This window comes from Hylobates moloch, unplaced genomic scaffold (assembly GCF_009828535.3).
Source record: "Hylobates moloch isolate HMO894 unplaced genomic scaffold, HMol_V3 SCAFFOLD_8, whole genome shotgun sequence".
In the NCBI taxonomy this organism is placed as follows: domain Eukaryota; kingdom Metazoa; phylum Chordata; class Mammalia; order Primates; family Hylobatidae; genus Hylobates; species Hylobates moloch.
In genome coordinates, this window is record NW_026652283.1 from 35,817,017 (window position 1) to 35,833,388 (window position 16,372).

General features: G+C 45.7%; 1 protein-coding gene across 9 annotated transcripts in view; it reads right to left on the reverse strand.

Annotated features, from left to right (window-relative positions):
- The window catches only part of CSMD2 (CUB and Sushi multiple domains 2), a 701,208-nt gene that overhangs the window by 469,101 nt on the left and 215,735 nt on the right, over positions 1-16,372 (reverse strand). For all 9 annotated transcript variants that reach the window (XM_032160157.2, XM_032160162.2, XM_032160160.2 and 6 more), the window contains exon 4: positions 2,523-2,717. In XM_032160157.2, the coding sequence (XP_032016048.1) occupies positions 2,523-2,717 (195 nt within the window). The remainder of the gene's footprint in view (positions 1-2,522; positions 2,718-16,372) is intronic.

Sequence of the window (16,372 nt, forward strand, 5' to 3'; positions counted from 1 at the left end):
TCAATAGTGCAAAGGTTTCTTAAGAGGTCAAGAAATATAAGAGCCAAAACAGTTTCCATCTGATCTGGCAAAATGATGCAAATATTGAGGGCAAAGGCCAGTCTGCAGAGGAGTAAATAAGAAGGGAGAACGAGGGACAAGGCTGAATGGAGCTTTCAAGATGCTGGGCTATGTTGATGGCATGGGAAATCTTATAGTATGATGTGACTGATTGTTTTTCAAAGGTGGTTAAAAATTGTCTGCATGCATCATAATCTCAATTTATGTACATATTTGTAATACAGGCATATGTGCAATATGTATTGGAAGAAGATGGAAAGGAAATACATTAAAATCACGGTTAAAACAGGTAAATTTTCTTTCTTCTTGATTCCCTTCTGTATTTTCTAAGCTTTTAAAAATGATCGTGTGCCTGGTATGGTGGCTTATGCCTGTAATCTCAGCACTTTGGGATGCCAAGGCCAGAGGATCATTTGAGCTCAGGAGTTCAAAACCAGCCTGGGCAACAGAGAGACTCTGTCTCCATGGAAAAAAAAAAAAAAAAATTAGCCGGGCATGGTGACACATGCCTGCGGTCCCCACAATTCCAGAGGCTGAGGCAGGAGGACTGCTTGATCCCAGGAGTTCGAGGCTGCAGTGAGCCATGATTATGTCACTGCACTCCTGCACGGAGGACAGAGGAAGATCCTGTCTCAAATAAAATTAAAAAAAAAAAAAAAGAAAAAAAGAAAAAGAATGAAAGAAAAAAGAAAGGAAGAAAGGAAAAAAAAAGATTGTGTAAGGAATAGGCTGGGAGTAGGGTGACAAATGTCTCTGTTGCCTGAAATGGAGTGGGTTTCCAGGATGCGGAACTTTCAGGACTAAAACTGGGAAGGTCTTGGGCAAATATGAACAAGTTGGTCAACCTAGCTGGGAGGCTGAGGCCGACACAGCATAGAAGAGAGGTGTTTTTCTGGGGAACGGGGTTGTTGGAGTAAAGAGATTTTGAGCATATTTGGAGGCTGAGAGGAAGAAACTATTAGATAGGGAGAGAGGCTGAATTTATAGGAAAGAGAAAAGAATAATTCCTACAGTGAGGTCCGTATGAAAGCTGTTGGGAAAGTGATCTGGCTTCCACAAGAGGAGAGAGGGTCCGCAATGGGAAGAGAAATGATCTTTCTTCTGAGACAGGAGGGCTAGAGGTGAGGGAAGACTGGCTACATAGAAGTTTGTTGATGCAGGGGAAAAAATGAGGGAGTGCACACCTGGGGGTTAGGGGGTCACGTGAGGTTGAAACACCCCTAGAAGGGTCTGGTCATGTCCTTTGCCCACTTTTTGATGGGGTTGTTTGTTTTTTTCTTGTAAATTTGTTTGAGTTCATTGTAGATTCTGGATATTAGCCCTTTGTCAGATGAGTAGGTTGCAAAAATTTTCTCCCATTCTGTAGGTTGCCTGTTCACTCTGATGGTAGTTTCTTTTGCTGTGCAGAAGCTCTTTAGTTTAATGAGATCCCATTTGTCAATTTTGGCTTTTGTTGCCATTGCTTTTGAAGGACATGAACAGACACTTCTCAAAAGAAGACATTTATGCAGCCAAAAAACACATGAAAAAATGCTCATCATCACTGGCCATCAGAGAAATGCAAATCAAAACCACAATGAGATACCATCTCACACCAGTTAGAATGGCCATCATTAAAAAGTCAGGAAACAGGTGCTGGAGAGGATGTGGAGAAATAGGAACACTTTTACACTGTTGGTGGGACTGTAAACTAGTTCAACCATTGTGGAAGTCAGTGTGGCGATTCCTCAGGGATCTAGAACTAGAAATACCATTTGACCCAGCCATCCCATTACTGGGTATATACCCAAAGGACTATAAATCATGCTGCTATAAAGACACACGCACACGTATGTTTATTGCAGCACTATTCACAATAGCAAAGACTTAGAACCAACCCAAATGTCCAACAACGATAGACTGGATTAAGAAAATGTGGCACAAATACACCATGGAATACTATGCAGCCATAAAAAATGATGAGTTCATGTCCTTTGTAGGGACATGGATGAAAGTGGAAAACATCATTCTCAGTAAACTATCGCAAGGACAAAAAACCAAACACCACATGTTCTCACTCATAGGTGGGAATTGAACAATGAGAACTCATGGACACAGGAAGGGGAACATCACACACCAGGGACTGTTGTGGGGTGGGGGGAGGGGGGAGGGACAGCATTAGGAGATATACCTAATGCTAAATGATGAGTTAATGGGTGCAGCAAAACAACATGGCACATGGATACATATGTAACAAACCTGCACATTGTACACATGTACCCTAAAACCTAAAGTATAATAAAAAAACAACAACACCCCTAGAACACTTGGGGACCCTGAAAACCCTCTGTGCTGTCCAGACTTGGGTACCCCCCTCCCTGCTGGGGTGTAGCTTTCCCCTTTGAGACTGGATGTCACTGGAAGCTCCAGCATCCCCTCCCAGCCACTGCCCCACTCCATCAGACCCTTCTCTGGCCACCTACCTCTGCAGGAAGGCAGAGGGAAGTCCCACGTGGCGCTGTTCTCAGAGCCAGCGTGGCAGGTGAGCACGGCGTGGCCCTCCAGGAAGAAGCCAGGGTTGCAGCTGTAGCGGACCTTGTCACCGAGGTTGAAGGTTGAGCCCTGCTGGATGCCATTGGGCAGCCTCCCTGGGTTCCCGCATGTGTGGCTGGGGAGAACTGTGAGGAGAAACAGAGAAAGAGACAGGTACCCCGTGAGTTGGGCTGGAGACCAGACACCGGGCTTCCTAGTAGCATCTCCCTAGGCCACTCGGGCTTCCTGGAACTCATTTCTTCTTCTGTGAACAGCATTGCCCACTGCTGATCTGCCCACTTCTCAAGGCTGTGGATTCCCTGAGAATGGGTTACTCAGAAGAGGGAGGGGTTACTCAAAATCTCGCACATGAGATTTACAACTGGACATCCAGGTTTCTTGCCTTCTCTAATGCGCAGCCATGGATGTGAATTATGTCCATCCTGATCACTAGAGATGCAATTCCAGGAATATTACTTTAATCTCTTGGGCATGGCTGGCCTGATTTCAGACTCCACACTCCTCACTAAACACCATGGAAGAGACATAAGGCGTGGCATAAGCGTAGGTGCTCATTAAATCCAGTGTCCCTTCTTTCACGTGTGATCCACCCTGGCAGCCAGAGGGGCACTTTGGCCCTGCAGGTTCAGGAGATTTGAAAGAGTTGGCTTAGACAGAATAGGCAGCGAAGTGGGAAGACAAGAACCTGGGTTCTCATCAGCCTGACTGGTTTAAAGGGGAGAAATTGGGAGCCAGGGAACACCATGCACAGTGTGTGGCCAGAGCCAAGCAAGCATGGTCACCTGCAAGTGTGCTCTCATGAGGCAGAGGAAATGGTCTTGGGGAAGGTGCAAGAGCACCATGACCTGGCAATAAGGAGGGAGGGAGGACACAGCTTCTCTGTGCCCATAAGTCAGTCACCTGTTCCACCTGTTCACCAGCTCCCCCCTGCCCTCTGCCTTGTCCCCCAGAGTCGGAACTGCCTGTGCCTTAAAGGGCAACACCTCCTGTCATTCTAGGATACCCCTATGGGGTGAGGAGTAGGGGTCTTAGTCATGCCCAGACTACTGTTTAAGTACCTCTCCATTAATCCACCTGGCAATGATTTATTGAGGCTGTCTCTGAGAGGCCATGCAGCCGGACGGTGGAAAGCGCAGACTTGGAAGCCACCGTGCTTGAGTTCACTTCCCAGCCTGAAATCTTACCATCCGTGGGACCCTGAGCAAGTCTTTTAACCTTTTTGCACTTTAGTTTCCTCATTTGTAAGATAGGGAGCTCAATAGCACCTTCCTTATATCAAATTAATTGTTGCAAGAATTAAGCCAGTTCAAGTATGCAAAGTGCTTAGGACAGAGCCTGATTTACAGTGAGTACAACACAAGTGAATCTAACTCTCGGTCCAGTGGGTGCTGTGCACAATTAATGGCACACTAAGTGTTATGATGGGACAGGGACAGATAGGGAACAAAATCCAGCTGGGGGTGAGGTCAGAGATCACTTCCTGGAGGAGGTGACATCTCTGCAGAACCCTGGGAGATTAGTAAGACTTAGCTAAGCAAAAAGAGCAAACAGCATGTGCAAAGGCCCTGAGGCCAGAGATAACCCAGGAGCTGAGGGAGCCTGGAGTAAAAGAGTGGGGTGGCAGTGATGGGAAAGTGGAAGTGGGCAGGCCTGGACTCTAAATGGTCCCCTTAGTCCTTGCAATACCCTCTTCCTGCCAATGTTGCTGTTAGTATCTGCCTTCCAGAACCCTCTCTACCAGCCCTGATGACCTCAATACCCTCTGAAAAAAGGTATTCCCTCCCCCCATCCTCTCTTCCTCCTCTGAGAGGAAACAGCTCAGTGTAGAGGGTAATGGTAGACTTTGGAACCAGCCTGATCTGGGTGTGAAACCAGGTGCCATCATGTCTTATTCTGTGTGACCTTGAGCCACATGAACTCTCTGAGCCTTAGTTTCTTCAACTGAGAAAGGAGTGAGGCCAGTAATATTTAGCGGTTGAGGGAGTTACCAATATAAATGCCGCATGCCTGGCACAATGCCCAGAACATAGTAGATGCTCACAAAATGGCAAATGTTCTCATTCCATTGGGCCACAGGGCCATGAGGGCCTGGGCCTAGTCTGGTTCACAGGTATATCTTGGGAGACTAGCACAGTGCCTGGCACTTGTAGGGACATATGTGCATGTCCAATAATTAGTTATTTGGGGAGTTACTCATTCATGTATTAATTCCTTCATGCAACAAAAATTCATCGTGGGCTTACTGTGCTTGGCACAGTGGGGCCAGCCCTCAGAGGCTTATATTTTTGTGAGAGTGAATCTTAAAGACTGAAGAGCTCTTCCTTGCCCATTCTTTACCTGTGACATGTGAGATGACCGAGATGAAAAGATTCACCTCTATTGCCCTGTCCACTGGCCCAGCTTAGTATTTCCCATGATCCCACACTGCTAGTTTACTTAGCATTTCCCATGATCCTGTGCTGCTGGCTTACTTGGCATTTCCCACGATCCCCTGCTGCTGGCTTACTTGGCATTTCCCATGATCCCATGTTGCTGGCTTACTTGGCATCTCCCATGATCTCACACTGCTGGCTTACTTGGCATTTCCCATGATCCCCTGCTGCTGGTTTACTTGGCATTCTCTATGATCCCATGTTGCTGGTTTACTTGGCATTTCCCATGATCCCATGTTGGTTTACTTGGCATTTCCCATGATCCCATGTTGCTGGCTTCCTTGGCATTTCCCATGATACCATGTTGCTGGCTTACTTGGCATTTCCCAGGATCCCCTGCTGTTGGCTTACTTGGTACTTCCCATGGTCTCCTGCTGCTGACTTACCTGGTGTTTCCCATGATCCTGTACTGCTGCTGCCTTACTTGGTATTTCCCATGATCCCACACTGCTGGCTTACTTGGCATTTCCCATGATCCCCTGCTGCTGGCTTACTTGACATTTCCCATGATACCATGTTGCTGGCTTAGTTGGCATTTCCCATGATCTCCTGCTGTTGGCTTACTTGGTACTTCCCATGGTCTCCTGCCGCTGACTTACTTGGTGTTTCCCATGATCCTGTCCTGCTGCAGCCTTACTTGGCATTTCCCATGATCCCTTGCTGCTGACTTACTTGGCATTTCCCATCATCCCATGCTGCTGGCTTAGTTGGTACTTCCCATGATCTTTTGCTGCTGGCTTACTTGGTGTTTCCCATGATCCCCCTGCTGCTGGTTTACTTGACATTTCCCATGATCCCATGCTGCTGGTTTACTTGATACTTCCCATGATCTACTGCTGACTTACTTGGTGTTTCCCATGATCTTGTACTGTTGCTGGCTTACTTAACATTTCCCATGATCCCACACCACTGGCTTACTTGGTATTTCCCATGATCCCCTGCAGCTGGCTTATTTGGTGTATCCCATGATCTCATGCTCCTGGCTTATTTAGCATCTTCTATGATTAGTCCCCTGCTGCTGGTTCACTTGGCATTTCCCATGATGCCCTGCTGCTGGCTCACTTGGTGTTTCCCATAATCCTATGCAGCTGTCTTACAGCAGAGGCAATGACTGTGATGTGTGTGTATTTATCACACACACGGGAAGGGCAAGTCAGGTAAACATTTGGAGAAAAAAGCAAGCTAAGGTGAGGGGAGGGAGCCAACTAGGGGAAACGAGCTGAGAACTGGTGTAGAACTAACGTTTCATTTTCCGCAATGAGACGCAAAGACCCAATTTAATTAAATTACTAGTGTCAAATTTTTAACGAACTTGCTTCTGCTTTGGGCTTTCTTCCTTCGAAATTAATGACTGGAACGTCACTATAAATAAAAGTCGATTCTTCTTAAAAAGTCACTCTCAGACGCTCACTGCTCTTTACTTAATGAGCTGTTCATAATCAGACCACTCTGACCTGACGCTTCCATTGGGACCTGGGTGTAATGAATGGGGCTCATTTCCAACCCCACCTGCTTTTTTATGCCAAGCTCCACTCCTGAGAGGTCCCACAGTGAATGGAGAAAGGCCAGACTTTAGGCTCAGAGAGACCTGGGTTCAAATCCCAGATCTGGCTGCGCAATCTTGAGCCGTAAACTTTCCCTGGCTGGCCTTCAATTCTTCTGAAAATGGGGATACTTTTTCATCCTGTAAGGGTGTTTCCATTTGCTAGGACTGCTGTAACAAAGCACCACAAATTAGGTGGCCAAAAACAACAGAAACTTATTTTTTCACAGTTACGAGGACTAGAAGTTTAAAATCAAGGTGTCAGCAGAGCCATGATCTCTTTGAAACCTGTAGGTGTATCCTTCCTTTTCTCTTCCTAGCTTCTGGTGGTTTGCTGGCAATTTTTGTTGTTTCTTGGCTTGCAGATGCATCATTCCAATCCTCTGTCTTCACATGGTGTTCTCTTGCTTTGTTTCTGTGTCTGAATGTCCCTTTTTTATAAGGACACCACTCATATTGGATAGGGTGCACATCCTAATGACCTCATGCTAACTTAATCATCTGCAAAGACCCTGTTCCAAATGAAGTCATATTCACAGGTACTGGGGGTTAAGTCTTCAACATAGCTTTTAGGGAGACACAATTCAACTCATCACAGGGCTGTTGTGCAGATTAAAATTCAACTTATAATACCTACCCCTGAGTGCCTAGTACGTTTCAGGTCCTGGACTAAAAGCTTATTTTACTTTTGGTCCAGGACCTGAAACGTACTAGGCACTTTATCTTGTGAGATATGTAGTATCCTCATTTTACAGGTGGAAAAAAAAACAGGCACAGAGAGCTTCATTCACTTGCTTGCCCAAGGCCATACAACTAGAAAATGCAGAGCTAGGTCGAGGACCTCGGTCTTTCTGCCTCCATTGTTCAGCACTCTGGAATGTGAGACTGCTTCTGACAGAGGCGAAGCATCCAAGCACATAGTGGGTGCTTAATAAACAAGAGTTCCCTTACTCCTTTCATCATCCTAGGCACTGCAATAAGATGAAGAGAGATTACCTGACTGTTCAGATTTAATAGTCTGATTTTTTCCCAGTCTGATTTGCCAGTCCTGTACTTTTTAATAATGTCAAGGGCAACATTTAAAGTGTGGTCTTTTGTTATGTGTCTAGTGTGCAACTTGCTGGACAGACATAGGAGATTGGAGATAAGCTACAAAGCGAATCCTTTCTAAGGCACTGTGTTCTTTGATTTTTTTTTTAGAATGTCCGTGTATTTTTTAGCACAGATACTATAACCGTTCATGCTCTCCCATCTATAAAGCTTCCCTTTGATTGCCTACAAAATGAAGAGGGGGATATTTACATCCAATGCAGCCCAGAACAATATTATTAAAGCGGTGCCTGACATTGGACAATTCCATTGTAGATTAGCTGTGGGGAATTTTTGTCTCTTCTACAAAGCCTGACTCTTGCCAATCAACATAATATTCTCAGTGATTGTATGACAATGAACCTCCTCTGTGGCTGAAGTGCAGCAAAAGCCACATCATGCCTTCTTTTATTTTTAATTTGAGACTTTGGTTCCCATATTATAATGAAGAGTCATTTATGCTCTCTGGACAAGCACCCTCCATATGTTTTGATTTCTTCTCTTCCATCAAATAACTTGTTTCATCTCAATGGCCATACGATTGATACCAAGTGGTAGGCTAGTTGGGAAGAAGAATTCAGGGAGAAGGATTTAGTCTTCCCACAATCCTCAGCATGGAAAGAAGAGAAGGTGATGCCCGTGTACGTGTGTCCATATGTGTGTGATCTGGAGGCAGTGGGCAGGATCGGGGAGGGAGGAATAAAAACTACTCTTTTTTGAGTCCCAGATCTGTGCTAGGCCCTTCTGCATCATATATTAGCTTACTTAATTTTTACGACTCCCTTATTTTCAGCGGTTTGGCCTTTTAAACATAATTCATAGCATACTTACTCTGTGCTATCCTTAATGTCAAGTGGTTTTCATATATTTCCATCCCCAAAGAGTTTTCTATACTTGCTGTCTCCATTTCCTTTCCACTGAACTGATATATATTTCTATTTTATTATACATGAGATATATAATTATACATTTTTTATATGTCATATATAAAGTTAATATACTTCATATACTACAAATGATATATATTTTTGCTTGATACATCCATCTGCTTATTGTTTGTCTCACCTTGCTACAGTGTAAGCTCCATAAGGACAGGCATTTTTTGGTCTTTTTTGTTCAATGCTGTTTCTCAGTTCCCAGAACAGTGCCTGATATATAATAATATCTTCACAAAAGTTTACTGAGAGACTTCATGATTTTATTTAATCCTCCCAACAACCTATCGAGAGAGGTGTTATTATTACCATCCCTTGTTGAGAGAAGCATAGTTGCCAGAGATGTCGGAGCATTTATCCAAGGCCACATAAGCTCACTGCAGGGGCAGAGGCGGGTTTCACAGCACTGTCTGGGATTCCACATTTCTGCCTGCACTAAGCCATCTTGCACTGACCATTCCACAGGAAGTCCATGGTGACTACTGTACTTTGAAACATTCTCACAAGGAATTCACATGCATTCTCCTCAGGGAGAGGATTTGGGGTGACAACCAGGCAAGCTGACCTCTAGGTTGGTCCTGTATATTTCCTGCTACCTGTCAATCAAACAGAGGCAGGGGTGCCAGGGCATCCGATGGAGGATGCCACCCACAACTAGTCAGTGGGCCCCGCCCTGCTGGGCTTTGCCCTAACCATTGTCAGGCGGAAGCTCTCTGCCATAAGCCTATTCTCTTGACTCATGCTTGTGATTCTGCAACCTTCAGCATTGTGGTCATGTGGAAAGTTTTATAAAGATACTGATGCTTAGACCCTGTCCCCAAACCTGCTGGATCATGATATGAGAAATAGAGCCTGGGCTGCTCCAGGAGACTGAAAAGCTGAGATTGAGAACAACTCCCACTAACCTATTCATGTAAGTTATTCCACTGGCCCAGCTGGGTTTATCTCTCTGAGCTTTAACTGCTCAATCTCCAGGGCCTTTCTTGTTTGTAGGTTTTTACTTCTGACAGCAATTGCCTCTCTCCTGCAGTTCCCTGTCCTCCATAAACCACACTAGCCCTATAACTTCCTTCTCATTTGAAGACCCTCATGGTCTCTTCCTGGACTTCTGTACCCAACTCTGATCTTCTCACTGCTGGCCTTGCCCTCTCCAATGCATTGTCCCCAGCAATGCTGGAGCCAGCATTCTAGAATGACAAATTCACCATGGCCCTGCCCTACTGACCCTGCCAGGAGCCCACATTATAAAAGTAAGTTCCTTACCACCAAGGCACAGGCAAACACAGAACCTATGGTCTTCTGGGTGACTCTTGTGAGAATACGTAATAATTTGAAAGATTAATTTTAAAAAAAGGAAATAAAAAGAAAACCTTAAGAACCTCTCTGTTGCCATCAGTATAAATTAAAGCTTAGGCTGCCCCCATCCTTGTGATCTGACTGTTGCTGCTGCTTTCTGCCTTCTCTCATCTTGTCCTCTCTACCTTTTCTCTCAAATTCTTCATCTGGCAAACTCCATCAAAGCCACACTTAAATGTCACCTCCTCCGTAAAGCCCTCCTTGATACCCTTAGTGTCTTGTATAACCCATAAGATCCCACAAGAACATATCTTGATTGAATATAAATACTGTCACAATGTCATTGGCAATTGGCTGTTCGAATCTTGAATCTCCTGGCCCACGCAATAGGCAGGCTCCCTTTGCTCATTTTGTTAATGTTGCAATCTCACAAGCCCACATTTTACACGACTGGGTTTTTTTGGACCCCATCTAAGGAGTTACATGAAGGTTTCCTTGCACTTCAACTCCTGCACTTCGTTGTATGTTGTAATTCATTCATTCATCCAAACAGGAGCTGAGCCTGCTTGTTGTAATTGTTTCTTTAGGTGTCTATTTTCATCTCTGGACTCCTTGAGGGGCAGACACAGTGCTGTATTCTTTCTATATCTAGCATTTGATTTCATGTCTGGCAGGAAGAGAGTGCTCAGTTGAAGCCGGAATGTGCTGAGTGAATTAAATCTATATGTATACATAAAAATATATATATTATATATTAATCAGAATTACAGACACACACACACACACACACACACGAAGCAATAAATAGTGTAAGAATTGGCAAACACTTTCCATACAGGGCCAGATAGTAAGTATTTTTTGGCCTTGCAGGCTATATGGTCTCTGTCACAGGGACCTGATTTTTTCCGTGCAGTGTGAAAGCAGCCACAGGCAATATGTGTTCTAACCAAACTTCAGTTACAAAAATAGCCAGCTGACCCACAGACCACAGTTTGCTGACCCTGAACTAGTGTTTATTCAGTTATGTACTTATGTGAGGCATATGATTTGTATCTCAGGAACCACCCCTCTCCTGTCATAAATGCAAGTGAGGAAAGTTCAGTTTTGATGGGAGTCAATGATGGGAAGGGACTGTGGGGCGAGTGGGCTGCACCAGGAAAGGTGCTGGATAGAGGTGACTAGAAGGTATTGGAAGAGACAGGCAGGTGGCACTTGAAGATTGAGACCTACATCAAATTTCCTTTTCCCTACCACTTGGCCCTGGGGACAGGTGGGCATTGTGCTGGCTGCAGGGAAGGGCTTGTGTATTTATAGCCTCCACCCTTCCCCATTAAAATGGATTCATTTTTAGTCTTTATAGATAATCTGCAGGTTGGTAATGATGACCTCATTTTACCAAAGAGAGAGTCGAATTTAGAGACCCGAAGGGTCACACAGCTAGTAGGAGTAGTGAAAGTAATAATAGTCACGGCTTGAGTGTTTACTATGAGCTGGGCACATTGCTTAGCATTCTTCTATTTCATCTTATGTGGACGGAGGTACTACAACTGTCTCCTTTTTACAGGGAGGAAACTGAGGAACAGCCGGGCTAACTCTTACCCAGGGCTACACCGCAGGTTGGGATCAAAGCTGGGGTTGACACCCAAGCTGCTTGATCTAAGGGCTGTGCCTTTTACCATGCTGTAATCTGGATCTCCCGGGATTCAAGACCCTTGTTTGTTTCACTGCTTCCCCAGTGTGGAGTCCATGCTCTTGGTAACTTCAGAGTTCCTCTCCTCGCCAGGCCTAGAGCATTCCCAACCCACACCCAGTCAGAGCTCTCCTTGGCCCCTTTCCTCCACCCTAGACTAGCTGGGGCTACAAAGACATCCATCATCCCACCAGAGGGGCCACAGAGAGGCTGTCAAAACAGAACTCTTCTTGCTGCTTCCTAACCACAGAACCCATGGCTGCCTCTCTTCCACCTGGGATTCTTTAAAGAAGCACCACCAAGAAGGAAACATCATAGGCCCCAGAATAGAGCTGCCAAGTAAAATATAGGACTCCCGGTTCAATTTGAAGTTCAGAAAAAACACAAACCCTTCTATAGCATAAGCATATCCCTTGTGATATTTGGAATATACTTACACTAAAAAGACTTTGTTATTTGAAATTCAAATTTAACTGGGTTTCTTGTATTTTAATTTGCCAATTTGGGCAACCCTGACCCAGAGGGAAGAGGTATCTCTTCTGCATCAAAGACTTCAACCTCTTAAAAAGTTGGGGCCATTTCTCTGGGGAAATGGGGAAGAGGAAAAGGGGAAGAGCTAGACCCTGCCTTTAAAGAATTTAATATTGAGCTGGAAGAGTGGATGCAGAGGGGGACATTTCAGGGCCTCCTAGGGTAGGCCTGAGAAGGTTTGGGATACAGCAAGGTTGCAGGGGAGCAGTGAGCCACATTGCCTCCTTCTTGCTCCTGTCACTCTCTAAGGGAAGTTCAGTTTTTCCAAACCAATAACACATGCTGCCCCTGTTTCAGGAGACTGTGGCAAGCCTTGGTCCCTTAGAGGAAGAGCATTAGGCTGGCACCAGGTCCTTCATCCTGTGGCCTATGTGAACCTCTCCAGCACCTGCCCCACTGCCCCCTGCTCAGCCTGACCTGCCCCCATGGCACCCTAGCCCAGGGATGATCAAACGTATCTAGACAGAAAAACACATGGAAAATCAGTGGTACCCTATGGTGAAACATGGCTAAATACTGTTAGTATTAGGCTTAGAATAGCTAAATAAGCAATTTGGGGCTAAATTTGATTAATTGCATAGTGGGGTAGAAAATTATTTTCCAGTGTGTTCCATGATACACTGGCTGAGAAATAAATTTAATAAGAAAAACATTCAGTGTGTTAGGTAATTTTAAAAAATACAACAGAAACTCCCTCCTCTTGAAGAAACCAGTGCTCACAAGTTTATCTGAGAGTTTCTGCAGGAGAAACCTGCTTAACCTTGCTTAATCCAGAATTTCCAAAAATTTGACTACATAATCACTGCCCTGACTTTGGAACTTTTCTGTCAGTAATGCCTAATAACCTCTGAATTGTTCTACGAAACACATTTTGGGAGGTGTTGGATTCTGGGATAAGATAAACCTCAGTTGCTTTACTTTCTGTAACAGTCATCATGAAAATAAAACAACAATAGCAAGGGTACTTGACATTTACATAGAACTTTCCAGCTCAATGTGAAAATGTTTTTCTTGACAAACATGTCTCCCACTGGAACATACAAACAACTGTTTGTTCTGGGGGCACGGTTGGCCTAAGGTCTTCTATGACCCATTGGCTAGTAACTTGTGGTGGTAAAATCAATTCTTACAAAAGAGGTAAACTTATCACTTCCAGATGAATGTAGCATGTTAAGGAAGGACAAAGAGGACAAAGAGATACCTTCTTTCTTTTCATCTGACAACTTTTTTGTTGTTTTTTGAGATGGAGTCTTACTCTGTCGCCCAGGGTGGAGTGCAATGGCATAATCTTGGCTCACTGCAACCTCCACCTCCCGGGTTCAAGCGAGTCTCCTGCCTCGGCCTCCCGAGTAACTGGGATTACAGGCACACACCACCATGCCCAGCTAACTTTTTTTTTTTTTTTTGTATTTTTAGTAGAGATGGGGTTTTACCGTGTTAGCTAGGCTGGTCTCGAACTCCTGACCTCAAGTGATCCACCCGCCTTAGCCTCTCAAAGCGCTGGGATTATAGGCGTGAGCCACCCCGCCTGGCCACCTGACAATTTTTATAGCAGGATAGGTTTTCTGTTTGCCTGGGGCAGAATGACCCTCAGGCTTTTGGAGGTTTATGGCCAGGGCTGCCATGTTTGGCCCACATCCCTGTCTAGCTGCAGATAGAATGTCATCTCCTATGGCCTCAGCCCTGACCCAATCCTGGCAAAGGAGCTCAAAGAGGAGGAGGCTGTGAATCTGGCTGGAGGGTCCTGCCTTGAGGCTGGGGTTTATAACGATCGGTGAGGCTGCCCACCTGGGAGGTCACTCTATCCCTTACCAGGGTTGTCCCCACAGACTGCATAACTAGCCTTGTCATCTCCTTAACCTCCCCCAGGGTGGGAGCCCTGCTCTGGTCCAGGCTCTGCTGCCCCTGCCCAAGGCTGAGTCTTAGTCCCCTATATCCTGCTGGCTGGTAGGGAAGTATTGCCTTGAGGACCAGCATTACTTGGGATGCCCATAATGATGTCCCACACATCAACTAATCCCCTTAGACAACAGAACTCTGGAGCTCCTATTTCCTCCACTTGGCTCCCTGTCCACGGCCCTGAAGCCCCAGCACACCTCACAGCCATCTCTCTTCTTAAGGCAAGAGACAGCTGAACTTGTATTTTACTGGAAGAAGCACCATGTTTCCAAGGCTCCAGACCCACGGCCTCTGTCCTTCCAACAAGAGTTAGACAGAGGGGCCCAAAGAGGAACTAAGGAAGAGGCGTCTGACCACCATCATCTACCTTCTGCAAAGGATGGTGAACAGGGCGAATACAAAAGACAGGGATTCAATGTGTGGTGCACTTGAGTTCCCACAGGGTGTCCTGTGAATCCTCATCCTCCTCACTTCCTCCTTCAGCATCAGCACCATCGCTTACAGACCACTTCTATGACAAACTTCACACTTAATCCTGTCTCATTTAACGCTCATAATAGCACCGAGGTGGACACTGTGCCCATTGGACAGGAGAGGAAACTGAGTCTTAGAGAGGGTGAGTCACTTGCTCATATTCACACAGCATGGAACCAGGGGAACTGGGGTATACACCTAGTCAGCCTGACTTTGGCACCTTCTTTCTTAGCTGCTGTAGAAGCGGAGGAAGAGTTGGTGAGTCATAAGACTATCTTGCTGGCTATGGAGTCTGCTTTGAGGCTTTGTTTCCTACAGGTCTCCCTAACTGGGCCAAAGATGGTGCTTGGTGAACATTTTGCAGTTTGAGGATTGGGAACAGTAGGAAAGGAGAGTCCCTGCCTCATCCATTAATTTTCACTCATCTCTGGAGTCCAACTACTTCTCCAAAGGCTTCATGGAGGCCCCTGGGCAGGGGGAGGCCATCTGTTCAGGTCCTCTGAAGTCACAGAGGCAGGTGGTAGAATGGGCTCTGCCCTCTGCCTTCTGCCCTGGACAAGCTCCTTAATTGGAAGACCCAAAAATGTCTTACACAGAAACACAGGCATACTAACACACACTCACATTCAACATGCACAAATCCATCCTTTCACATCCCCTTTACATATTCCCCTTTACAAGAGACATGCACACATGTACATTCTCATACACATAAACATGCACATATAAAAACAGGCAAATTCAGGATGCATCTGAACACAGCTCTTACATTCACACACATGACAATGGATACACACACTTACTCTCCCACACGTTTGAATAAACCACTCATGTTTATGTACAAGCCGTGTCCATCTCAAGATACCGATCCATTTCTATACAGCGTCTTTGGATTAATAAACTTTTGCACAGGTGTCTCTTTATACAACCAGAACAGCCCTCAGAAGCCAGTGTTGTATCACACACTCGTGGGGCCTGCCTGATACTTGTGTTTAAGCTCCTGTTTTCCCAGACACAGTACAGAATGCAGGGATAGAGGCGCGGAGGTAGATCTAACCGTAGAGACGCCTCAAACATCTGCTGGCTCAGTCTGCGATCTCAGAGGTAGGGATCAAGGGCTGTCAGGGTCAGGGAGACACAGGGCGTCATGGTCCAGAACATGTCTCTGGCGTCCCATAGACCTGGGTTTGAATTCCATCTGTGCCTCTCCTGGCTGTGGGTTACTGGTTATATAACAGGTATAGATTAGGAGAGTGGACTCTGGAGGTGTACTCTGGGCTCATGGTCAAATCCCAGCACTGTTACTTAAATAGTAAGCTACTTCACCTTCCTGCATCTCAGCTTCCTCAGCAATAAAATGGGGGTAATAGTCGCACCCAGCTTAGAGAGCTATTGAGAGGATTAAGTCCAATAAACCAGGCAAAGTGCTTATCTGAGTGTCTGGCACACAGGATGTGCTCAATAAGTTTAGGATGTGATTACATATAAGCCCCTGGATTCCCTGGGAGAAGATGCCAGGGCAGTGTGGGAGAGGCTGGAGCTGAAAGAGAAGAGAAGCCGGGCACAGTGGCTGCAGAGAGCAGATGGCCCCAGGAGCCAGAACATGGGATGCACCCTGGCTCTGCCAGGCAGGCAGCATCCCTTAGACCTACATTGCTCTTGTTGAGCCAGGGAGGGGTCTGTTGCTTTGAATTCTAAAGACCTCCCTTACAGCCTAATTAAGAACCACTCATGAATAGTCCTACCCAGCTGCAAACTGAAATGCAAGAGGAGACCTTGTGTATCACTGGACTCAGACCTTGTCCCCTCTCTGACCCTCTCCTCAGCTGCCCTGTGCTGCCCTGGCTCACCAGCCAGTGGCTCATAACTTCAGGGATGAGGGGAAGGAATA